The following is a 27,211-nucleotide window of genomic DNA, read 5'->3' as shown; positions in this document are numbered from 1 at the left end:
CTTAAGTAAGGGGCCAAACACAAGCTTGTCCCTGAAGGGCTTCACAAACTGTACAGATAAGGACATATCCCTAGACCCTTGATTTAAATGATGTCAGTGGCTGAAATATCTAAACAACTACTGGATAGATTGCCTTGAAATGTTGAACAATTATTCATGGTCCCCAGTGGCTAAATCCCAGTGTCTTTAGTGACCATCAGATTATTTCTCTAGCAGACTGGCATTTGGGGTTTTTAGGGATATATCTGGGTCTCTATGGGATGGATTGCCATGAAATTCTTTTCAGATATTCATGTTTCCCCATGGATAAATCATAACTGATGATCACCAGACTTTTCCTTCTCTGCCACACTGTAAAAACTTTTCCAGCTAGTTAAACTCGAAAAGTTTAAGTTTCCCTGCTGCCTTACAAATGTGAGTAAGATGAACTAAAGATGAATTACATTTACATTTTATCAGCTTCTTCGCTGGAATGCTGACCCTTATAGTGATTCTCATTGATACACAAGTTTCCATCATGTCTGCTTTCCTCCAACTAAAAAAAGAAAGGTCTCTGTGGACTTTTAGCTATGCTGGGAAGACTCCAAATACACTAATTGTGTTTTTAAAGAAAAAAAATCTGATGAGTGAACTCAACTCATAATGAACTTAGAAACTTAATGTCAAATGGACTCAGGCTTTTAAGTTCTGAGGAGGTCTGAAAATAAAAAATAACTACACATTTTGTGTCAAATTTACTTGAAAGTAATACAACTTGTATTAATGACATGAAATATGGCACAGGATGAGTTGTAATCACTTTGCTGACATTTTATCTAACAAAATGTAAATTTATCCACCACTTCAGTTTATGACCAAATACCTACAAAACCTTTGCCATTCACATCAGCCACAGCAGTACTCTATAAAATGGTGAACATGCTGCTAATACACTGCTCAAAAAATTAAGAAGACACTTAATCGTCACATGATGGAGAGGCAAAAGCAAGACAACCCCCCAAAAGGGAATGTTTTACATGTGGTGGCCATAGACAGTTGCTCGTTATCCTTCCTGACTGATTCTGGTGTGATTTTGAACCCAGCCCTCAGTGGGTTGATGATTTTGGTTTCCACAAACCGTTATTACATCATTTTGTTCTCAACAAATTATACAATGTACATCAGTTAAGAGTACATCAAGATCTCACGTGTGATTTAAGTATTCCCTCAATTTTTATGAGCAGTGTATCAGCATGTTTGAATCGAGATCAAAGCACCACTGTGCCTAAATACAGCCTAACAGAACCACCAGTCTTGTTCCGGTATAACCAGGGATTAGCTACAGACATGTCTTCAGCAGGTAGTTAAATAAAGTGGGTGCATGAACGTTCATTTTAAATTAAACATGGCATCCTTACTGTACTGGTTCTAAGGTGGCTAGCTGTATTGGGTCCCTGAATTCAAATATCTGCTCTAACCTGAGAAATCTCGGAGTTATTTTTGACCAGGCCATGCACTTTGATAAACACATCCATGCATTGACCCGTACATACTTTTTCCACCTTAAAAACATTGCAAAACTGAGATCTGTTGTATCATATGCTGAACTGGAAATGATCATTCATGCTTTTGTGTCATCACGTCTGGATTACTGCAATTCTCTTTTCATGTGTCTCAGTAAAACTTCTGTAGATCACCTTCAACTGGTGCAGAATGGTGCTGCCAGGCTGTTCACCAAATCATCCAAAAACTGCAACATTTCTCCTGTCCTGGCCTCCCTACACTGGCTTCCTGTCAGCTTTAGGACCCAGTTCAAAATCCTTGTTTTAACATATAGAGCCCTTCATGGTCAGGCACCTGAGTATCTGTCTGACCTGCCGCATGTATACGCTCCTAGTAGGACGATCATGGCCTGTTGGCAGTTCCTCACATAAGGCTCAGGACTAGAGGTGACCGGGCTTTTGAGTCCATTGCGCCCAGTTTGTGGAATGCCCTCCCACAGAATTTGAGAGCCGCAGCATCTGTTGAAGTTTTTAAGAAGCACCTTAAAACCTACCTCTATGGGCTGGCATTCTTCAACTTGTCTTAAGTGATTTAGTTTTGCAACAACTGCTGCTGTTTCATTTTGTGTCTCTGTATGTTTGTATGTATGTATTCTTGGTTTGTGTTTTAATCCTTTTTGAGTTCTCTCTGTGAGAAGTGCTATACAAATAAATTTTACTTACACACTATTTACTTTGGACAAACACACACAATAGGTTTGACATGTATGTTAAGTATTAACAATTTTGGGGTCTGTTCTCATCCATTAAGAGGTAAAATGGCCACAAAGCCACTCTCAAAAGCTCTGCACCTACTCCACTAATCACTTACAAAATTTATTCTAAGCACAATATGTCAGTTACCTCAACACAGAAATAATTACATGAGCTATAATAAATTATACCTTCAATAAAAAGTGCCACATCTTCAGCAACGTCCTGCGCTTACAAAACCAGACAAAGAATCAAATTCACTGAAAATCTTTTATTTTAGGCTACAGAGTGACTGAGGATCTGTTTCACAGAGCAAAGACAAACTGTAGACACTATTCATGAATTTTACTACAAAAAAAAATGACAGCCCATTTGGACTCCTCTTGAGTACGACGCAACAATATGAAATATACATTATGTACATGATGCTCAGAGCAGGGAGGAACTGTTCCTCGCTTACACTTTACACATTTGTTGTACAAGCTGAGAGAGAGAGAGAGAGAGAGAGGGAGACACAGAGAGAGAGAGAGAGGAGAAATGTGAGGACAGACTTTGATTTAAGTCGATGCGGGCGAGAGAAAGTGCTTGACAATGAGAACAATATCTTGTGTAGTGAACAGTATAAAATTCAAACAGTGCTGGTCACAAAATAATACTCCGGTGGCTCAATAAGCAGCTGTAGACAGTCAAGAATAGAGGTAAGTTCAAAGAGATTCTGTAACCGTACCAAAATGGCCCGACACATCGCACTGCGACGCACACAGTGTAAAAATAACCAGATATACAGTATATCACAGTATTTAAACAAGCAGAGGTGGTCCGGTCCTGTGAGTAGTGACGTACGTGTTGCTTAAACATGAAACTACTGTAACATTAGTGTATCCACAAGGTAGAAGTTCACTGGATGACTGAAAAATGAAATCAAATGAAAGTAAGTGCTGGCAGTATGACTCAGGTCATTACTAGGTAAACGACTGACACCACCCTCCTGACAAAAACATGTAACAAATGAACTTTGAGCCCACAGTGTGGCCAGTTTTAGTTGCCTTTGATGTAGTGCTGTGATTATGGGATTTTTTTTTCACCAGTAGAAAAAAGAGTAAACTAAACTCTGCACTCTCCTGCACTCCTCTTCAATGAAATTTCCATCACTATGTCAATCCCTACGGTAGCTTGCGTTTTCTTTTCTGTCCTGTGTCATTTAACAGGGACAGGTCCGAGTCATATGGGTAACAGCAGGCAACAACCACAAACCCGATAAAAGCGTACTTAAACTTTTAACAATCATGCAGTTATTACTTATCAATCTTCCTCAAAAACCATGTATTATTTGCATTGGTACATAAACACCAGCAGTGCCTCATCCTACCTCTCATTTTCCACTGTGGCCTCTCAGCCCAGACTGGGAAGAGAGTTGCTTTGTCTCTAGATACTGATCTAAGGTCAGTTTTAGCATTTCCCCCATGCAGAGAGAGAGAGATGTGAATTGAAAATATGATTCAGCCTAATGCAACAATGGGGCATGTGCCGACATACAGAATGTTAATTGGACCGCCGATCTGAGCCTGAGGGCAAGGCCTTAGTCTCTCCTGAGCATAGTGGGATAAGGGGCACTGGGGTGTCGGTGTGTAATTGTCGTTGTAGTGTGTGTGTGTGTGTGTGTGTGTGTGTGTGTGTGTGTGTGTGTGTGTTTATGTATGGTAACATCACAGTCAACTGTGCTTCCCCCTCCATTCACTGTCCTTCCTCCTCACGTAGGAATTGGAAGACGGATGAGAAGTCCTTGTTAGCGTAGCCGCGGGAGCACATGACTCGGAAGATCTGGTGGGCGAGGGAACCCAGAGGGATGGGTGTCTTAGTGTTGGTCGCAGTGTTTTGAGCCAAACCAAGATCCTAGAAAGAGAGACATAGAGACAAAGTCACATAGATGGACAAATATTATAATCTCTTCTTGTTTATATACATGACTGTAAGAGAGAGAGAGTTTCTTCTAATTCTGTGACATTTCTTGAGCCCAAGCTTGTGTATGCAGAGCACACACTGCAAGTGTATTAACAGATGCCCAGATGCACTAAATAACACACAGATTGACCCACACAGAGGAGCAGTGACAGTAAAATTAAGTGGCACACAATAAGTCACAGATGGGATGGTGAAGAGGAGAGTGGGAGTATCACACAAGACAAAAGAGCAGTTAAAAGTGAGACAAAGCAAAATAATAGGGTTGAGACTAACAAAAAACAGTAAAAAGGAAAAGAAACAGATAAGTGGTCGATTAGCAGAAAATTAAATGTCCTTTGATAAATTACTTTTTTATTCTAGGGGAAAAAAACACCAAACATTTGCTGCTTACAGCTTCTCAAAGTTGAGGATTTTTTTTATGTTTTATGTATTCGTGAATTGTAAATCTATTTTGGACTATTGGATGGACCAAACAAAAAAGTCCGCTTGAAAATTTTCACAATTGTCTGGCATTTTATAGACCAAACAGAAAAAAATCAATTAAGCAAAACAAAAGGAATCAAGATATTGATCAAAAATAAAAATAATCATTAAAAAAAAGAAACGTGACAATGAGACAGGGAGCAGGTTGTACCTTGGCCATTAGTGTGGTTCCAAAGCCGCCTTGGTAGTTGTTAGCAGAGGGGACTCCCTCCATGACGCCGGGGACTGGATTATATGTGTCGCTGGACCAGCAACGACCTGAGGACATGTTGAGGATCTTCGCCAGCAGCTTGGGGTCCAAACCCAGTCTGGGAAAAGGAGGAGAAGACAGAGGTCAGCGTCTCCTTCAGACTTGGTAACAGGGAAATTCATGGCTCGATCATTAGTGTAAAACGATCACATTGGGTACATAGACCCTGCAACAGTCTTTCTTTAACACGAGCACTGCTGGTGTAAAGGTATAGTGTGTGTTCATGTCTAAAAGATTATGTTGACCACCACACTGATGCAGAAGGTAAAACTTTGACAGTATTAGCCACAGAACTCTCCCTTGTATGAAGTACACTATAAATGTGTCCTAAACAGAAGAATACATGTATTACTTGTGTGTAAGAGGCTTCTGGCTGATGATTTAATCCAACATGACTCAGTATAATGTGGCGAGATAAAGGTGGAAACTGCTGGCAACGACAGAAAAGGAAAGAGGATTTATGCAAGAAGTCGTAAGGAAATGGGACAGACGGTATGGGAGGGATAGCAGCACCAATTATGGAATTCATTTTCAAAACTGAGCAAAAGAGAAACGGGGAAAAAGATGGGTGTGGGGCGGCTGGTGATTGTAGTGACCCCCATTGAACCTTATGCTAGGCTGTGACCATTTCTCAGTGTTAATGGCTGAAGGCTTTGTAATGCTGGCTAATGCAGTATTGATGTTTACCAGCACATCTATCCTTCATCATCCCTCTTTCATGGAAAAAAAGAAAGTGGAGGAGGAGGAAAAGTGGTTAAGCAGCACAGGGGAGCCATAAACCTATGCTGTCACGTATACAGAAGTGCGCTCTTACTTCTGCTGCCCCATTTTGCAACAACCTACTTTCGTATGCAAGAGGACAAATCTCCAGGCTCTGATAAGAAGAAGCAAAAAGCAAGTGAGACCCAGACAGACAGAAGCAGGGAGTGAAACAAAGTGCCAACCATTACAGTGGAGAGGGTGTAACTGTAGCGTCTGTGTCGGTCTGTGGAGTGCAGCTTTTGTATATTAACAGTTTAAAGGCCAGTGTAAAGTGGACCACATCAAGCCCTGGCTGCCTCACTTCACTGTTACTTACAGGCCTGTAACTCTATTCTGCTCTCAATATGACTATTAAACCATCATAGGTCCTTAAGGCCAGCAGCCTCCCTCTCTCTCCCTCCCTCCCTCCACCTGGCTCTCATTCTACTATTACTACCACAGTTTTTATTAGCTGTCTACTAACTAATTAAGAATGGGAATTGCGTTTACACTCTCTCCATGTCTCTCCCTCCTCCCTTACCGTTCGTCTCTTTTGTGTCCAGTGCTTGTTTTTTTTTTTTTTTTTTAACAAAGTGTTTTGGAAATGTGGCATAAGTGACGCTGCGTGTGTGCGTGTGTGAACATGTGTTTTAACTTGCAATTTTTTTAATGGCAGTCTAGCTCATGATGGCTTTTTTAGTTTATGTCTGAAAGCATCCCTCGCCATCCTGCTTCTCCTCTCCTCTGCCTCATCTCCTCTTCCACCCCCTCGTCTTCCCTGCTGACACCTCCCTGTCTGAGGACTCTGGGGGACATATGTTTGACATCGCACACAACCCCCCCCCCCCCCACCCCCCCACCCAAACTCCATTTCTCTGCGCACACACAAGCAGGCAGCCCCTCCCTGCGTTCTGGGTCAGCAGCTGAAAAGGTTACTGGCTGAGCTACAATAAAGCGCGTCCGAGCGCGCAGATCGTTTGTTATAGCGACCAGAGACGCTGACGGGGAGCTGTTGTCCTCTGTTAACGATAAATCAATGAAGTTCCCCTCCTGGTCCCATCACACACACATGCACACACAGACACACACACACACGGCCGTGGTTATTAGCTGACGCAGTGGTGCTGTTCCTCGCCTACGATAATTTGCGTGGAGAAGAGGACATGTCACGCTTTAACAAGATTGACATGGATAAACACACAAAGACACAAACGGTGAGACATAGTGCGGCTGTGCGATGCCGCTGCACATTAAAGAAATGTGAGAGCAAGAGGCACGGAGATGGAGATAAGAGGGGAGGGTGTTTATGTGTTGGGGAGCTCTAGCAGGTGGAGTTCATTTGCAACGCTGATATTAACTGTCTGTTTCATTGCGATTAGCTCCTCGTCCTCGTCTGATGCCACAGGAGAGGAAGCCCAACCCATTCCCCATTTATTATTACATTAAAGAGCTAACGAGCACATATACACACACAAGCATTTACTGTCCCATTTATGGAGGCAACAAGCGCATTTATCGCCCAACTTTAATCTTCATCGGAACATATGCTCACAATTCATTTAAAGGGGAGAGATGTGTGTGCTCGTGTGTGTTGTGGCGAACCTATTTCTGTCTCTCAACGCAAAGGGTTGTGTCTTGCTATGCCCTTTGATTTGCCCGTTGTTCTCCCCATAAAATGAATAAAGACGCAAATATTTTTGTTCCTACTTGTGACTGCATGTTTGAATGCATGAATGAGTGCAGGTACACATGTGTGCAAGGTGAACTGTAAGCTGTAAAATCCTCATATCCCTTCCCGGGCCACGTCGCCTCTTTCCTCTTCTTCCTCTCCTTTCATCTTCATGTGCATCATTAAAATCACTGCCGCCTCTCTCCGCTACTCTCCACAGCTTCTCATCCCCGTCCTCCATTGACTGGTTGGCTGCGTGCAGAAATTACGGCAGGCAGAGGAGAAATGAAGGGATTAAAAGAAAAGAATGAAATGAGGAGATACAGCAAATAGGGATGGAGAAGAAAAGCCGAAAGAGAGGGAACGATCTGCAGAAAGGCAGGGTGTGTATGTGTGTGTGCTCATAATTGTCATGCGTGGCCATTCCTTGCACTAAGAGAACGTCACGCTCTGTTGGAGACGGCCCGTGCTTCCATCTGAGATCAACAAATTAGCTCCACGAACAGAACTGTGTGTGTGAGAGTGTGTGTGTGTGTGTGTGTGTGTGTCTGCTTGCATGTGCAGGTAAGGAGCAACACGCACACACACATTTGAAAGAAAGGGCAGCTCTATCAGGCCCAAGTCCAGCATGATAAAATGTTATTGCCGTTTTCCTGTAAATTGGCTGTGAGTGCTGGGTCTCCTTTGTGTTGGACTGTGTCGTGTGTGTGCGTGCGTCTGTGCGCCTAAGAGAGCGTCCTTTCTGCATAAGAGGCTGGGCCGCAATGCAGCATGGGAGATTTACGGGTGTGGGCTCTCTCTAAACGATGACAGTCTTTGTCAAACCCTATAATAAAGCCCCAGAGATTGGCTACTAGGAAGAGGGGGGAGCGGCATAGAAACACACACACACACACACACCATGCATGCACACACACACAATCAAGAGTGATATGGGTCAGTTTTGCATTTGAAAAATAATTCACAATCAAAGTGAAAGGATGCAGTGGTTAGTATTCCTATCCTTTTTTTCATAGGCATACGTTATAATGATGTGCGCGGTGAGTATGAGCTGTTGTAGTTTGGTAGAAAACTGCTGCCTTCGGTGTCTGCGGATGTAAATCTGTGTGTCCAAGTGTGTGTGTGTGCATCAGAGACAGTGTGGCAATGTGTAAATCTGTGTTGCTCCCTTAATGCCTCCATATTTCAGAAGCCTAGTGGGGGGATTTATGTGCGACTGCTCATGCCAATTTTCCTCCTCTGTCTCAGCACAGATAAATCAGCTGCACTAACACAGCTGCACTGTGAGACGAGCACATGCACGTACTCACACACGCACACACCTGGGTGCACACACCATTTAGGTTGCAAAACCCATAAAAACACGTAATAGTAACACGGTGAACAGAAGAAACAGTCTATTATTGACACAGGATGTATAAATAAAGTAGATAATAAACTCACATGTTTAAAAAAAAAAAAAAATCCGATGTTAAGTTCGTTCATGTGAGGAATAACTGATATGGAGGCCTAATTTCCTAACCCCAAAGTGTTTTCTGTTTAATTGAGAAGACTACATATCCCATCATTCTCAGCTTTTCTGCCATGATGAATGATGGGATTTTTAGGCGATGTTCAGTGACAGGGTTGTGACAGGATTCTTGTGAGAGCTCAATCAGCAGATGTAAATCGGAGTCGGTGGCTCCACCCCCTCATCCATCTCACCCCGACACAGGCGACTCTCACTCAGGGCTGGGCTGACCCCTTTGTAATTCCATACACACGCACACACACGCACACATACACACACATACCAAACCTATATTGAAGCAGTAAATTACTGCCATTGTTACAGCCATATCACAGGTATAGTAATTGCTTTTACAGTGACGGCTTTATCTGAGGGATAGGTCGAAGTCAAATTCATGCGTGGCTAAAATGTGGAAGCCTCAAACGTGCCCCCTTTAAGTTCATGGTGATCGTACTGCTTATAACCAAATGTCTTCATTTTGTTGACTCGGGGGGAAAACCTGCTGCTCCACATCCCTCAATAAGAAAAGGGAACCCCACTGGATCTACTGAACAGCTGTTTGCCATGTGAAGTTACACCTCATTGGGCTACGTCTGCATATAAACAACATATTGTGATTACAAGCTCAAATTTCATTTAAAGGGATAGTTTGGATTATTTTTGAAGTGGGGTTGTATGAGGTACTTATCTATAGTGTATTACCCAGAGGTAAATGGCAGTCAGCACGCCCCCAGTTTGGAGAAGCAGGCAGGAGTAGCGACACAGAAGCTAAGCAATGTACTGCTGTGGATGGGGGCAGTAGCTAAAACTATTTTAGCCACCCAAATAAATTAATGTCAGTTAAAATGTGACTGCTTTACCTTACCGTCAGACAGCACTTTCCAACAAGGAAATGAAGCTGTTACATGCTCTTTTCAAAGCCACCTGACTCCTTTGACCAAAACGTCACAGAATACAGGAGTTGCTGATCTATCACTGCCTCGATCTGTTGTGTTTTTTGTGTTGGTGAATCCAAACTAACCCTTTGAACACCACAGTCACACAAACAAACTAACAGATCAAGGCTGTGGTAGACCAGCAACTCATGAGCCTGTGTTCTGCAAGGTAAAATGACCATTTCTGTCAATGTAGTCTGGCATTACAGTGAGAAAAGATGACGGCTTCTTCGGTCCCCTGTCACCAAGGGCTGTCTGACGGCAAGGTAAAGATATGAGAATATTCTAAATAGAGCATACACTTAATCCGGTATTTCATTTTTTTTGGTGGCTAAGGATGTTTTGCTGCTGTCCCCATTCACAGCAGTACATTGCTTAGCTTCTTTGCCGCTTCTCCTGTCTGCTTCTCCAAACTGGGGGCGTGCTGACCATCATCTACTGTGTGTAATACACTGACTTTAGATAAGTACCTCATACAACCCCATTTTAAAAAAATCCAAACTATCGCTTTAGGAGTTATTTGGCATAAGTTTAAGTTAGGTATATCAACTTTTAGCAGCCCACTCACAGGTTTCCCTGTGTCACAATTTCTGTGCTCTACAACTAACTGTTACAGCTACATTAAATTCACTCATATAAATCTAGTGTTTCATCCTTGCTTTTCACTTTAGGATAACAGGTAGGCAGCAGCTTAGTGCAGCATTGGCTAACAGTACCTAATGCCAAGGTTCATGGTCTCTGCGGTCCCAATCATCCCAATGGCCAGGAGCATGTTGTTGCAGATCTTAGCTGCCTGGAGAAGATTGACAAGAAAACACAGAGATCATTTTTACTGTGTGTATATGAAGAGGTTTGCAAGACAACGTGTCATACAGAATGTTAATACTTTTAAAGGTACACCAGACATAATTATAATAATGACTATACAGCTTTGGAGCAGAGTTGTGAATATGCCAATAATGCCTCCCTAGAAAGATCTTTAAGTAGAAAATTTTGCATGATCATTCCTGGATTAGTCAGGCAAAATCTTTTTTTTTTTTTTTTTTTGTTTTGTTGGATTAATGTTTCAAAAAGAGGGGCATCCGTGGCTTAGTGGATAGAGCAGGCCCCTATGTACAAGGCTGTTGCCGCAGCAGCCCGGGTTCGACTCCAGCCTGTGGCCCTTTGCTGCATGTCATTCCCTCTCTCTCTCCCCCCCTTTCACGCTTAAGCTGTCCTATCGATTAAAGGCTAAAATGCCCCAAAAAATATCTTTGGAAAAAAAAAAAGTTTCAAAAAGAACCGTTTAATATTCAGGATGCTCAGGACAAATTGTTCCTAATGTTTCATAAAAGATGATCTGTTGATCTTTGTTACCAATCTAAATTATGAACATATTGTCTCACAAAAAAAAAGGTGAAGTGTGGAGCCTTACATGAAGCAGAATTGTAAGTCAAAGATCTTTGTATATACAGTTAAATTACCATTAGCAACAGAAAATGGTTTACGGTTTAATGGTTTGAGGCTAAAGGGCTTTGTTTTTCAATTTATTTTTCACCTTTTTTAAAGTTAAATGCCTCTCATCTATGATGTGTTACCTCTGGATGAATGATTGCAAAAATCTTGAGTTGTGTTTTTCTTTCAATAGAAGACATAAATTATGAGTGTGCATAGAAGTACATGTATTTATACAGTGAGTTTGGGTATATACAACATGTATAATGTTATAAAATAAGTGAAATTCTGTGTATGCAGGTGAGGATGCAGTTTAAACACCGAGATGGAATGTACTCTGATTGTGTGTGTGTGTGCGTGCGTGCATGGGTCTTTACCTGGCCACTGCCAACCTGTCCACAGTAGACAACATTGGCTCCCATACAAGTGAACAGCTCCCGCGCAGCGTTGTATTCCTCCTCCAATCCACCCACCATGAAGGTCAGTTTGGCCATGCTGGCAGCCCCGACCCCTAAACGCACAACACATGTTCAAACACAGTGTTGAGGTTAACTGAGGTGAGCACATGCTGTGTTTGATTGTACACACATTCAACATATCGATCCCCAGCATTCGAAACAGTCCAGCTCGGACTTGCAACACACTGCAAACTTTATACAAGTAGAAGAGTGAGTTAAATTTTATTACTGAAAAGTGCAGACAAATCATCCTGTAGTTGGTAAACAGGTGTATCGGACAAAAATGTATGCCACACACAAGAACATAATATATCAACCACTTGACTGTTTCAACACTACCAACTGTTTCTAAAAGGTCAGCTGTGTACTTCTGTGTGTGTGTGTGTGTGTGTGTGTGTGTCAGACTCATAGTGGGACAGGCGTGTTAAGTAGTGGTGCACCAGAGGGACAGAGGTATCTTTAAAAGCCGATTGTTGCCATCATCCTCTGCACAACTCTCGTGGGAACCTTTGCCTTTTGTCCTGTCACCCTTACTCTCTCTGTCTCTCTCACACACACACACACACACACACACACACACACAGACGTACACACCAACAGCTGTGCCTGAGGCCAGCCCCCCTCATGGGGGTATCAGTGACAGGCGTGAGGGGTAATTAACTTTACACTTTATCATGTTCAATTAGGCGTCCCTCCCCATGCCTGATGGCTTAAGGAGCGTGCCATGTTGTGGGAGGCCCCTCCTCGCCCACTCCACAGGGTCCTTCATGCAGAAATCACCCCCTTTGAGAGTGGGTTGAACCCAGCCGGCCTGAGTCTCCTCTGCAATGGAAGTGTCCTTTAAATGCTTAACTGAATAGCTCCAAACATTATCACAATAGAATCTGACAAACACATACTGTACACATGCACTCAAACAGGAGACAACTAAATATAACGCTGATCACACACACAACACTTTGAAAAGTACTGTTAAAGTAAAATGCATGCCTGCAAAGTGACTTCAGTTCTCCAAAAAAGGAAAGGAAGAAAGAGAAGAGGAGGGAGAGAGAGTTCAAATGTCTCTTTAGGGTGTCGTCTGGCTCTAATGAAAGGCCTCTTAATAGTGAAAGCCTAATAATGTCAGTGTTAATAATTAAAAGGGGATTACCGGGGACAAAACAGCTGAAATCACATTATCAGACTGCGCTGCAGAGGAGAGGAGAGGAGAGGAGAGGAGAGGAGAGGAGAGGAGACTTACTGTATATTTCTATGACCCATAAACATAAATATACATCTCTTTTCCCCCTCCCCCTTCTTTAATTGGCTGTTCTGTTGTCAAGTGTACGATGATGCCACTACACTGCATGCGTGTGTGTGTTTGTGTGTGTTGTGTGAGTGCCAGCGCTGAGCTGTCAGCAGGTCATTAAGGCCACATAATGAAGCCCACGCTGCGGCAGCTGCCTATGGACCACGGCAAACACACGCTCAACATAAGGCCGCCACACACACCAATCATACACACATATGGTTCACAGACTACGGACATGATAGATGTAACTTCTTTCTTGTTACTTTTGTGTTTATGTCTTTTTCATCTCATTTATATGTCTGACTGAATTTATTTGAGGCTAGTTTTGTTTAACACGAAACAGTGGCAGAAAAACTCGGAGATTTTTGGACATTGTAATATCTGTTTGACCAAATAGCTTCAGTTTGGTATCATGCACACATATAATCCACAGTGCTAAAGCAGTCATACAACTTTTCTTGACTTTGCTATCACTATAATTTTGAAAAGAATAAATTATTATAACAACTTAGTTAAGGTTGTCTTCAATTACACATAGTTGTAAAAGTTCAACTCACTGTATCATTTCTTATCCTTTACATTTCATTTCCAATAAAGTTTCAGGCTGAGCTTTCCTCGGTCTCAGAGACACATATACACACACACAGAAAGAGCAGTGTGACAACTGTGCTGGTTCATTAGTGGAGATCACTGTTCGCGGACGACTAAAGAGGAGATTATTGATAATACAGTCAACGTGCTGATCAATATATCTCACTAAGGAGAGGAAGGAGAGGGAATAAGAAGGAGAGCGAGACAAAAGAGAGCAAGAGAGAGAGAGTGAGACGTAGAGACGACAGCGGAGAAGGAAAACGATCTTTCTCTTCCTACCTCCCAGCATCCCCCCCGACTCTCCCTCCCTCAAATTAACTAATCACCCATAATAAGCTCTTATGATCTGTAGTGGATTTCTATAGGCAGTGACACCGGGATGATGGAAGATCCTTGTTGGTGGAAGAATAACACATCATTAGCATAACAATGTGTGTGTGTGTGTGTGTGTGTGTGTGTGTGTGTGTGTCGGGGGTATCAGTGAGTCATTGTGCATTGCCAAAGGTGCATTTGTGTTTGCGTGTGATGTGTAAGTCTAAGGCAGTGTCTATGTAGTGTGTATGCTTCTATCATGTGTGTGTGCGTGTGTGTGTGTGTGTGTGTGTGAGGGGACATCCCGTTCTCGGACTGGTCCTGTCAGAGACGGATTAAAGACGAATCCTAATGAGGCTTCCTGAGCGCCGGGCCCGCCAGCTCATCCATCCCAGCGGGAGTGACAGTCCTGGATCGTTAGCACTGCACAACTACACAACGCCCCCTAGGGGGGGAGACAAGGTGTGTATATGTGTGTGTGTGTGTGTGTGTGTGTGTGTGTGTGTGTGTGTGCAAGGGGTGGGGGGCACCTATGATAGAAGATACAGGGCTGAGAGATGGAGAGTAGAGTAGGGATGTAAATACTAAGGAGACATCCACAAGGGAAAAAGTTATGTATATAATGTCACACCAAATATTACTTAATAAATATATGATCTTATTACCCCAGAGTGCAAAGCACAGCGCAACAAGCCACCTTTTTCAGGGATAAAAAACAGTAGATTCAGAATAGAGACAAAGTGCCACTCTAAGTTCTAGCAGGCGATCTTTTCTTGGGATATAATTCCCTTGGGAAAGCACAACCTCTCTCCTCGGTCACTTTCTCTCATCCAGCTCCAGGGGACAAGTTTTGGATGGCTGGGTAGTGGGTGCCCACCTCCTCACCCCCAAATCACCCAACGCAAATATTCTCAGAGCATGCTGAAGCTGGCTCGACTATTAATGAGCTACTCCGTGGCTTTTACTGTGCAGAGTGCAAGGGTTTGGAGAATGAAAGTGGCTCCAACAATATGCTGTATGACGTATGGAGAGACACCACACAGCGTATATATCTGCGCCTCTGAGTGTGTGTTCATTGCGTCTGTAGTGGTGTGTGGCCCGTGCAAGTTTACTTCCATTCAATTAAAGACACATGTATACATCTCCTTCATCTGATCTCCTATTAACACGATTCGAGTTAATAAGCAGGCAATCGAGCATTATTAGGACAGATGCTTGACAGCAGGCTTCGATGACAGACATTAACCATGAACATGAGAGGGTGAAACTGATTGTGTGAAGGCAAAGGAAGATCAGAGAAACAACTTTGGTTTGGCCTGTTTGTAGTGAGCACTCAATTCATTAGCACTTCTTTCATTACACACGAAAGAATAAACCAAAGCAATTCATGACAGCCTTATAACCTTTTAAACTTGGGCTCTTTTTGAAGTGGTGTGTGTACGTACAAAATAAGTGAGAATGTCAGTGTGCATGTGCACACAGTATCAGTGTGTGTTTGTGCACCAGGGACAGGTGCAGATCCCAGAGCCAGCCGCCAATGAGACGTCAACTTGGAGCTTCTGAGGCGGTGTCTCGGAGTTACGAGCCGCGTGTAAACCAGTAGGCACTTTTTATTGGTGGTGGGTTCAAATTAAACTACATTTGTGAATATGAGGCTACGCACACAACACACACACTCGCATGCACACACAGAGAGGGATGTTCCCAGAGTTTGGTAATGAATGACGCATTTGACAATGAGCCACAACCCTGCTTTTTTCCCCCCAGAGAGTATACAGAGAAACACTTGGAGCGAAAACACCTATAATATCACTAAAGCTGCACCAGACACCTCATTTCCTAAAATGATAATGAAACTGTTATTACTTCAACAACGCCAGGAGTCATTTGGGGATATGCTTGACTTCATGTCACACCTTCAAGCCCAGAGGCATGGTGTAAACAAACTCTGGATTTTGCAATATACTACACTGTTTGCTACTAAGTTTTTAACTATATGCACATGTAAGGTTTGAGTTTTGGCTCGGCTGACAGTCATCTATAATTCAGACTGAAAAGAGCCTTCACACTTAATAGTGTAACAGCCTCAAGTCAATGGGACTGCTTGCAGTGGAAGCCAGTGGGGGTAGGATGTTTACAGGCCAACAACGCAGCCTCATGTGGTCCAGCATTATAATTACACCCCAGGGCAGATCTTTTTCTCAAACAAATTAAAAACCCAAACAGACCCTGTAAAAAGCATAACGGATATCGAGTAAATCCGTGAAACGGTACGAGGGAGTGCGGCAACCAAAATCGCTCGCACACGTAAAAAATAAAATTAAAAAAAAAAATCAGCACTTTCAACAGTTTATCTGCCAACTTTGCTAATGCTACTCTGTTATGTTAAAAACAGCCTCTTTATCGGTTCCAGTTAACGAGCGCGGAGCCATGAGAACAGACTCCTGCACACAAACCCTCCATGAGAACCTCGACTGGAGAGAGTTTGGGGGAAAAAAAACACAAGGGAAGAGTTAATTCAGTTTAGAGCATCAACATAGTTTCTTTTACATAAATGGAACTACAGCCTAAAGGGTTTAGTTTGCAATGTCTGTCCATTGACCACCAGGCCAGTCCTCATCATCATCATCATCATTATCATCATCATCATCATCAGTAACTGCTCTATTCCGCAGGGGAGAGGCTGGTCAATGGTAGGTGACAGAGGATGTAGGGAGCAGGAAAGGTCCACGATCAATCCTTTCTCCGGCCCAATGAGACTCGTCCAGGAAGAAGCAAGTTAATAATGATCCCCAATTAGGCTGTTAGCAGGCAGGGACACAGACAAACACAAGCATACACACACTCACATGGCTGTGGTGCAGAAACTGTCCTTCATACAATGCTAATTCGCTTTTAGGTGAGTGACATGTAGAGTGACGTTTGGGCTACATTTGACAGACCTTTTGTATGACTCATACACCAGCTAACTATTTGTCTGCACGCACACACACACACACACACACACACACACGCATACACTCATACACAGAGCAGATGACATACGGGCAGTGATGTGAGAGCCAGTCCCCAGCTGCTGTGGGTCTAACCCCATCTGGAGCATAGACTAGAGTCCCCCGTCACCACCCCTCCATCATCACCATCTCTGGTCACTTTACCGCCCTTCACCCTCCCTACCACTGACCCCCCCTCATTCCCCCTATGTCACCAGAACCCGTCAGTGAGAGGCTTGTTATGCTAATCTAGTCTTTGGACCGCTGACACTCTAGTACTGCCATCAGTTTGACAGACTGCGACAGCACCACCCCCTGCCCATCCAACTTGATTCCTTAACTCAGTGTCAGAGAATCATCACTAACCCTCACTAAACTGCTCTGAGGCCCTGGCTGCTTCTTTGCTCCTTCCTCTCACCAGATGTACAAGTGGCAGGCTTTACAAAGACAAGTTAGACTGGTCTGGATTTGCTGCGATGTTGACTATATATTTACGTTCCACCATTTCCTTCAGAAGTCTAAATTCTCAGTGTCAAATGTATGCACTGTAGTGCCCTCGAAAACTCCCACAATAGAAAATGTATCTGAAACATGTGCTTTTAAATGTCATGCAACACTTTATCAGTGATGCCACCAAACAATGATCATTTGTATGTCCCAAAATCTTAATTTACTGCTCTCTATAGAATTAACAAACATTTCTTAAGTGGGGAATAGTGAATGAACAAGGGGGTGATTTCTGTCCTGGTGATCAAGACACACAATGAGGACACCACAATTGTGCTGCGACTACTAGCTGATTCATTGATTACTTGATTAAAACAAACAATTCAACACTCAGCAATGTGTTTTTCTTTTGTTTGTGTCCACTAAAATGTCTGACTTTCACTATACTGACTTGTATCTGTGCAGAGGTTGTCATCAGAAAAGTGTTTGTTTTCACATTACTCTACTGAAGGAGACGATGTCTGTGCATTTTCCTGAAATCTGACATTCAAACATATCCTGGGCAAGCTAGATTAGATACATCACAAATTTGAAAGCCAATCACTAATGCAGGAAATACATATGGAAGGGGGAACAGGTTTTGACACCAACCAAAAAACCTGAAACCTCCAGCACAGAGTGGACATGTCAGTACAGAGAGCAGAGTTTGCATTACCACAATAAAATTTTTGACAGCAAACATAATAGAGAGTGCAATTTTGGATGTACACTAGACCCCGGAGCTTCCTTTACTATCTACCACAAAAAAACCATCATAGCAGATATTCTCGTATGTTTTACAATCACTAATGCTGTATCAGTCAATGCCAGTCAGGCTACAAGCTGACAAACATCTGAGTATGGATTTAACTGAGATTCAGACATGTATGGATGAATCTCTCATATGTTTCCCCTAATGTTAACGCTAGCTATCTTGTTGTGCACTGCGCTTTTCACCAGTAACCTATACCTAGCCTCCCATAGCCTGACTGATATCTGAACTTCATTTTAGTGCTGTGCCAGCGGTGAAGAAAGCGAAAGCAAAACCTACTGCAAGCAGTGGTAGTCGGCAGGGTGTCAGGCCAGATCCAGAATTTCTTAACGAGGGAAAAGGAGTAGATGTGCTTTCAGCTCCTTTACTAAGTTTTTTGTTTTTTGTTTTTTTTTTTACTTTTAATGGGGAAAAACCATGTTGAACAAAATTTTAATCATAGCAGAGTATTTTTACATACTTAAAAATGTGTCTGGAGGGGGACTTTAAGAAAATTGTGACAGACATTTCATCCATTTTTAGACATTTTAATTGTCAGTAGGAGCCCTAGTTAATACTTTGTGATTTGTGCTTATGTGTATCACAAGCAAAGAGACATTTTTAGGACCACCATAATCCCTTGAATAACCTTTAAAGACTTAAGATAAATAAAAAAACTCATTGAAAATCCAGAATCTATGAATATTCAAATATTGCTGAATTCAAAGATTAACTACTGGACACAAGTTTGTCGTGCATCACTGAAAAATCCCTTCTCAGTGTATGTGCACTGGAGGCCTTATGTTTACACATCATACTTATGCAAGTCACACACTGGGCTATTCACTGGCTTTCAAAGTAGTTGTGGTGTCACAAAATCCTGCATATGTCCACCTTAAACTCACACTCAGGTGAGCACAGAGAACCTTGCCTTCTGTGAAAACAGCCTCCTTGTATCAAACGAGTGGAGGGGGGCTCAGAGTTTATGCTTTATCTAAGAAATAGCAGCTTGAAAACGATGCAATATGGTTAAAAGCTCCCAAAAAGGGATTGTTTTGTTAAAACATCAACTCCAAGGAATGAACCTTTGATTAAACTAAAAAGCTTTGGCCGACCTGTAAAGTAAAAGCTTATGACGCATCTCTGAATGTATCTCAAGTATGACTACATGTTGAGTGTAAGCCATAGTTGATCTTTGTGGAAGAAGCCGCAGGACCTGTGTGCCTGGAGGGAGAAATAGAGCCTATGTCAGTCAGCAAAGAAGTGGATTGGCAGCGTTGACTGATGGACCAACTGGTGCCAGGATTGGTTTGAACAAGCTCCTACAGGCTGGAGGATGACGTTCAAACTGTCGGCAAATGACACACTGCAACACTCAGGCTTCAGTTGATGTGGTATGGATATGATTAGAGTGGTGTTGAGACTCAGCCTAAAGAGGTAGTTAGCTGAGAATTATAAGACCTCGCAAACAAGCAACATTAGCTTGAGTGCCCGTGGTCCCACAACAGCTAGGCTCCTTCTTGCTTTCATTTGCACCGATAGCTGACTTTCCCAGCGCTGGGAAAAACACAATGAAAGGTTTTTTAGGGCCCTTTTAAAGCCATCGTCCGTTAGCAATGTGGCAGCCCACCACGGGCACTCAGACACAAACACCGGCATTCTGGGTAATTACTGCTAACGACCCCGCTGCTCGTTAGCCAGACCTCCTATTTTTGCCATCACTGTGCCAACACCCTGAGCCTGTGACATCAGAGCTTGTTTTGTTGTGGGTCAACTTTGCATGCGGACGCTTTTAATGACACCAGACAGTGGTAGAAGTGTGTGTGTGCAAGGAAATGTTAGCATGCCTGACGAACCAGTGTCTAAGTTAATATAACTGTGTCTATGCAGCAGAGTGTTTGCACAGAGACTACAACTTTGTATGGATGTGTGTGTGTGTGTGTGTGTGTGTGTGTACAGACACAGCTGGGTCGTGCAGAGCTAAAGCCAAAACACTGGTCAATGTGCAAAAATGAGAGCCAGTGAGATGCCCATGAGAAGAAAGTGAAAGTTTTGTTTTTTTTGATTGCTCTTTTTAAAAGGGTTATGACTCTGCTATTCGGATCCCACGATTGGCTGCCAAACCTCTAGTGACGCACACAATGTACACACACACACACATTTCTGTGTAAAATGCGCCACCTCATACACCACACATTCACAAAAGGATTCATTTTATCTCGAAAGAAAAATCTAAATTAAAAACAAAAACAAATGCAGAAACCACAAAAGAGCAGACTGTGTCTGCAAAAGTTTAAGAGTACGGGAGATCACAGCAAGTCTGTGCTGAGTGCATTGTTATGTCGTATGTTATGGGTACATTTTGATTGGACAATGCCTTTACTTAAGTCACTTCAAGCTCATCCAACAGATATAATGAATGATTTTGATGAAATATAATCTAAATATAATGCTATAATATTATGTGTCCCTGAAATTTGTAGAACTGTTCTGAATACCAGTTTGGGGTATTAAGCCTTCAAGAAAATATCAGCGATTACTCAAAGCTTCGATGAAAGGGGTGGGGGTAATGACAGACAAGTCAGACTTTTTATGAAAAATCTGTTTTCAGTCGTTGCACCTAAACTTGACAATTAGCCATTTTGTTAGCATGCAAGTTGCAGTAACATAAGCCACTCTGCAACTCTGCAAAGGCTAAGCTGTTACAGTTTTCAAGTGAGCTTGCTGTTGATTTGTGATGAAGCAGTTTCCTTTGGCATATCTGTCTCTTAACTTCTTGGAAGCAAACTTAGTAAATTTGGAACAATTCCAGATATTTGGCTTTTGCAACATCTTGCTAGCGTATCTGTAAGCCTGTCACATGTGTTCAAACTACCCCAGTCTCTGCACTGCTGACTGCTAGTGAATGAGTCAGAGTCATAAAACTATCACTAACTTTAAATGTCCTTGTCTGAGATGTTGATGCATAATGGATAATGTCAGCTGACTATTTCTTAATTTATGGGCTACTTGAGATTTTTGGGGTAATGCATACATATAAAAAAAACAACAACTGAGCATTCGAATACTGATTTGGATGTTGATTACCAGGGCAACAATCAAAGCTTTGATGCATTCGGGTCAGCCCTATTAATCTGTCTACAACATGTCAGCTGTTTCCAATACTCAAATTAAGCACTGAAGTGTTTTCCCTTGATCTTTATGTTGTGTTGTTTTTCATTTGTGGACATGCAGTATTCATACCAGAACTATTAAGAGTGGTATTTGTCACAGAGCTGAGCTGCTGTCTCACATACTCTTGCACACACATACACACAACCCTCATGAGGATGACAATGCCCTATTTGGGTAGGGTGCCATCTCCTGGTTGGAACAGAGCATGAAACCTCATAGCCCACCCAGGGATGTGGAAAGTAGAGTGGGGATGGGGGGATACAGGACTCTGCTATTTCACATGCAGTTGCCACGTCTCCATGGGTTTAGCTGGCACTTATCAGGGTCACACCACCACTGCCAACTATACCGACCCCTATATGAAGTGGGACTGAAAGTTTAAGTATTTTAGGGGACCAACTAATGATTTACTTTCTAATCAGTCACTTTTTTGATTCTTTTTTAGATCAATGGTTTGATTGTTTTGTCTATAAACTGTCAGGAATTATTGAAATCCCAAAGATTTTCCATTTACAATAATATAAAGCAGAGAAAATCCACACATTCAGAGGCTGAACTCGAGACCGTCTGGTACTTTTGCTTCATAAATGACTAAAATTGAGTATCAGAATTATAACTGATTCTCATAAACCGAGCACTTATTTGCTATTGTTAACTAAACTAGCTGCATGTATGTATGGATATGACTTATAGATGTACCGGGGTGACACTGGGTGGGGCAGGCGCATGCAGCATGTGCGTGAAAGATGAGTTTCTGCAGAGCTAGATGCAGAGGCCAGAGGTAGCAGGTAAATCATTGGTCATCTCAGGCTAGTAAAAGAGGCTTAAGTTAAGTGACAGGAGAGGAAGAACCTTCACAGTGGACTGCACACAGAAACCGTGCACTGTCAATAGTATGTAAACAGTGTGTGTTAAGGGAGAGTAACAGGCTTAAGGCTCTGATCTCGCTGACTGCAGTTGGTCTGTTCTGCAGACGCCAGCTGGTAAACATGCCCGTGTGGGCCAAGTCTGTGTTTGTATGGGCGAGGGCAGGAGCTACAGTGTGTATTGTGCATAAATCAAAGATTGTGTAATAAAAAGCAAATATAGTGCAATCAGAGTTAGTAGTCAGATGTGTCGGACTGATGGGATATAGCATACCTGAACAAAAAGAATTGCGTGTGTGTCTGTGTGTGTGTGAAAGAGAAAGAGAGAGAGACAGAGATGGACAGTTTTATTGCGATGTGTCTCCTTCATGTCTTATCTCCCTCTGCTCCTCTCCTGCACTCCATGTGAGGGCAGATTCTCTCCTCTTTATGACTCTTTATCTGACATGAAAGGCACTAACATGGGATACCCGCCATTACGGCTCCATCAACATGAAAAGCTCTGACACGGGATTCTCCGCCGTGGCTCAGCCCATTAAGGACGACTGGTGATCCTGTGCTCTGTCAAGGAGCCGTCACAAGCAGGCAGCACCAACATAATGAGGACTTAAAACCTTAACCTTGCCTTTAAGACCCCTGGTCAAAAGCAGCAATAAAACCTCACGAGGGCACCTACTGGCTGGTCCGCTCAGTAATTACAACCCATGTCCTAGCACTAACCCAAAAGGTCCCACAGTTTAGATATACAAAAGAGTGTATGACAGTTCAGAAGTAAGACTGAGGGGTCACAGTCCTGACACTATGATTGGTTTTTCAAATGAACAAACTAGCAGTCTGATTCTGCTTTTGTTACTGCCATCTACACCTTCTCTCAATCCCTTTACATGACGCCTGTCCAATGGCAACAATCTTCAAGTCTTCAAGTCAAAAGAGCTGATGAGAATAGTCGAACTACACAGAGTCGCAAAATCAAATATGCAGAGATAGACAGCAAATCAAAAAGGTGCACGTGCTTGCTAACTCTGTGGGTGACACATTACCTCCTGACACTGGAGCATCCATGAACACGGCACCCATCTTCTCCGCGGCGGCTGCCATCTCTCTTGAGACAGCAGGGTCGATGGTGGAGGAGTCAATCAACAGCGTTCCTTTCTTCACCTTCCTAAAGAGGGCAAGACAAAAAAGCATTAACACAGTGCATGAGGTAAGTTTGGTTCTGTTTGTGCATTAAACACGTTGCACTTGTGCTTTCCTTTCTTATAGGTTTTAAAGACGTCGGATGGGGTTATATGACCATCAAAAACTGAGCCTGTGATGTTAAGTGTACTTACTTAAGGATGCCATTTGGGCCAGTGTAGACTTCTATGACATTTGGACTGGAGGGCAGCATTGTGAGGATGCGGTCTGCTTTCTCTGCCACCTCTGCTGGAGAGTCTACTACCTAAATATTAGAGTTATCATTTTATATCATCACGTCTTCAACACTAAATAAACATCTTCACAAACATATGGGAATGTGTATGACAACCTGTTGGCTTAGAAGCACATTTAGTGGCTGTTCTATGTAACTTAAAATGTCATATTCTATCAAATGTCCATATGTGATGTGTTGACTGAGTGTTACCTGTGCTCCGATGTCATGCAGCTCCTTGCAAGACTCAGGGAAGACATCAGTGGCAATAACAGGATAACCATTTCTTAACAGGTTTTTGGCCATGGGAGTGCCCATGTTTCCCAAACCAACAAACCCCACTGGTGTTTTTGAGGCCATCGATCGCGTTGACACTGAGGGAGGATCATAAACACACCATTAGAGGTGTAGGAAAAAATGTGAGACTTGTTAAGTTGAAGTCCAGAGCAACACAAACACATTGCAGTTCAGAGAGGTTGCACAGTAGCTGTCTGCAATGATATATTTTACTTTTACTTTACTTTCTATGTAAAATTCTTTACAAGGAATCATGGCAAGACAAATTCCCACTATGGGTAGTGCTATGAAAAAAAGTCCCTCCTTATAGGTGATGACGGTCAGGTCAAGTGGCAGCGAAAACCAACTGAAAAAACTGCTATCCTTATATTTTCTAGAAGGAAATGCCCCGATTAGAATCACTAACAACGGAGCAAATCTTTCTGCTGTGACTTACAACCAGCTTTTGGGCAGTCTGGCCAAGCTATTAAACATTGCTGGCTCAGCCAAGGTCCATCCAGGTTAACAGATACTAAACAAAGCGGAGACTCTGGCAGCAAACCAACCAGACTACAGTACAACAACAGGATTAGGCCTAGATAGTAAAGCCAAACACAGTCCGACCTGATATCCAACCAACCCTTCAACATATACTGTAGATACAACATTGAGATGGTTCACCAATGATACTTCTGACAATACCTTCAAGAGGATACAGTAGTAGTAGTTTTGATTTAATGACACACCAACATCTAGTAAGATGAGTATCTACTATAATGTTATGCTCTATGAAATAGAAACGATTGAACACATGCCTCTTAAAGACGTACATGTAACCTTGGTGCTCTTTCTGTCTTGCAAGACTGTAGTCCATCATTTATCATTACACCCATTTTCCCTAATTTAAGAAGGGAATCATATAATCTTACAAAAATACATGTGCGTTCCAAAATCAGCAGCATATCTGGTCTAATACTTCTCTTTTTCTAAGTTAACATAAGACAGAAAGAGCAGATGGTCCATATGGGAATGTGGTTCCCGCTGTCTAGGCTGACGAAATATTTCAGTTGTCTAAAATAAACTTTGTTCTGTAAGGTGTTTTGCAGTGAATTGCACATGCACAACCAATTAACCACTGTTTCATTTCGTAGTCCCTGCTTGGTATAACAAACCAAAGCTTTAAATCAAAGTTTCATTCTCAGGAACTTTTTGAATCAAACTATGAATCCTCTGCGTAATGCACTGCTTCCTCTGGTTGTACACTCATACAACCAGTACATAATATAATTAATGTTTTGTTCTCACATTAGGCCAACAACTAATATTTCTTTCCATTGCCAGTTAGTATGTTGATTATTGTTTCCAATTCATCAATAATTTCTACAATTTCTCCCAGCCCAATGTGGCGTCTTCAAAGCTTGTAAATGGTAAATGGACTGCGTTTATATAGCGTGTTTCTAACTTAACAGGCAAAATCCTTTACAATTATCCATTCATAATCAGGAGCAGTGTCTTGCTCAAGGACATGTTGGAGGATCGAGGCTGAAACCAGGAAAATGTTTGCAATAGATGGCTGATTGATTATTTCTTCTTGTTAATTGTCTTTTGATTAAAAAAGATAAATGTATCATTTCAGCACTAAAATTGATTTTAGCATGTAATATATGCATGTGACATAAGCATAACTATTCACTGCCACAGATAAATTCAGATTCATTCTAAATTTTGATGTATAAGGCTACTGGTGGCACAGATAACTTGTCTGCTTCTGATCTTACGTCCTTATCATGCCAGTATAGCATATCAATTTATAATTTACCTATAAAAAATATCTATTTATTTTAATATAATGATAATAATATGTCTTAATATGTTCACACAAGTATGTCACCAGGGTTGCAAGAGTATGACATTTTCAGGGTACAATAACTGTCTCAGAAAATACTGTGGTTTCATGGTGTCACGTCATTACAGAAGTATTATCATTATCATCAGTTTCAATAACCCTTAAAGGAATGAAAACAGAAGGTTTTCCTTTGGTTGAAGAAATATATTTCTTTAACTGAAACTTCACTCATATGTAAATAGTATATGTATATGTAAACAGTTGTCCCATTTAATATAACTAAAATAAAGGTGAGATTCTCTGTCTATGCTGCATTTTTTATTTAATTTTTTTGCTGAAGATAAGCAAATGTACACAGTAATATAACCCCCAATTTTCATACCACTGTATACCTTGAAACTGGTTTACTTCTGCAACCCTAATGTCAGCCCATTTGAAGTGGTTGCTGATATACTGGATGTAAAGGACTGGACCATGCTTGCTTGTACAGTCATTATGGGGGGGAAAGGGGAAACACTGTACTTGGGCCTCTAGAAGATCCCTCAATTATTCCTGTAGCCAAATTAAGCCATTGCAATGCAGTGCCAGGTAGTTAAAAAAGCAGGACTGATTCTTTCAACACCAGAAAGTTACATGCAATGAAGAAAGGACCAGTGGAGCTAAAATATTATGTCACTATCACCTGAATTTCATTTGCATTTTCACTAGGACCATTAAAGCCAACAGTGACTGCTGCTGATTCAAACACGGTGTTGCATTGCAGGAGGGGCAGGTAGGAGTGGTGTTGAGGCAGTGTTGCAATCCAAGGCTAATCCATGAACTTGTACAATGAAAAACAAATAGTTGTGTCGAGAACAGAAACACCTAAAGCAGACTAACATACTCAGAGCCCAATGCAGACTTTACACACATCTATTGAGGTCCATACAAACATCACTGTCAGCTAAAATGAGCTATTACTTGGCATTGCTTCACATTGCATAATACTCATGTCCATTTACAACATTGTCCCAAAATACTGCATGCCTGAACACCCCACAGCAGGTGGTCACCTCAGGGACATTGTGTCCAGACTGTCACACTTAACTAGCACGAGCAGAAGGGATTCATACTTTTTTTCAGATGGCTAACAAGCTAGCTAACAGGCTGGAGCACAGTGTTCGCTTGCATGTCCCTCTCAACACACGCGGGGAAACGGCACACAGAAACTCACAACAGAAGCGAATACGTTACCGAAAGCAAGGTCGACATGCTTGTTCCACCTTAACAATAAATGTCGCGACCCTCTAAACAACGCAGCCATGCTTCTCTCCCCTTGACCTCGGCGTACAGTGACAGCTGTCAAGCCAGGAAAAACCCACTGAACTGTTATGAGTGACTGTGGTTTCCGCCAATCGCAGCGCTCGGTGAGGTTCCGCAGCCAATGGGAACGAGGTAAAGGCGGGATATCCGGTGCTTCTGCCTAATGCCGTTTGGCCGATTTTGTGAATACAGTATATACTCTAAATTAACAAATACGTAAAATAAATAGATTTGAG

At 42.2% G+C, this 27,211-nt stretch overlaps 1 protein-coding gene across 1 annotated transcript; it reads right to left on the bottom strand.

The window, feature by feature from the left end:
• Window positions 1-2,490: 2,490 nt before the first annotated feature.
• hibadha (3-hydroxyisobutyrate dehydrogenase a) lies at window positions 2,491-27,033 on the bottom strand. The gene is made up of 8 exons (XM_049602897.1): window positions 26,907-27,033; window positions 23,765-23,925; window positions 23,472-23,581; window positions 23,181-23,302; window positions 11,596-11,729; window positions 10,501-10,577; window positions 4,831-4,987; window positions 2,491-4,127 (listed from the first exon to the last, which is right to left on the bottom strand). The coding sequence occupies exons 1-8, from the start codon at window positions 26,974-26,976 to the stop codon at window positions 3,969-3,971; spliced, it is 990 nt and encodes a 329-aa protein (XP_049458854.1). The 5' UTR covers window positions 26,977-27,033; the 3' UTR covers window positions 2,491-3,968.
• Window positions 27,034-27,211: the final 178 nt, after the last annotated feature.

The sequence above is a fragment of the Epinephelus fuscoguttatus genome, linkage group LG17 (assembly GCF_011397635.1).
Source record: "Epinephelus fuscoguttatus linkage group LG17, E.fuscoguttatus.final_Chr_v1".
NCBI classification, from domain to species: domain Eukaryota; kingdom Metazoa; phylum Chordata; class Actinopteri; order Perciformes; family Serranidae; genus Epinephelus; species Epinephelus fuscoguttatus.
This window is presented reverse-complemented; position numbering and strand designations above follow the sequence as displayed.

Excerpts from the sequence above, each read along its gene's own strand:
- hibadha (XM_049602897.1), bottom strand. The coding sequence starts at position 26,976 with ATGGCTGCGTTGTTTAGAGGGTCGCGACATTTATTGTTAAGGTGGAAC. Across the intron at positions 23,303-23,471 it reads GGCCCAAATGGCATCCTTAA|GAAGGTGAAGAAAGGAACGC; the intron begins GTAAGTACACTT and ends TGCCCTCTTTAG. Across the intron at positions 4,988-10,500 it reads ACCATGAACCTTGGCATTAG|ACTGGGTTTGGACCCCAAGC; the intron begins GTACTGTTAGCC and ends TCCTTTTCCCAG.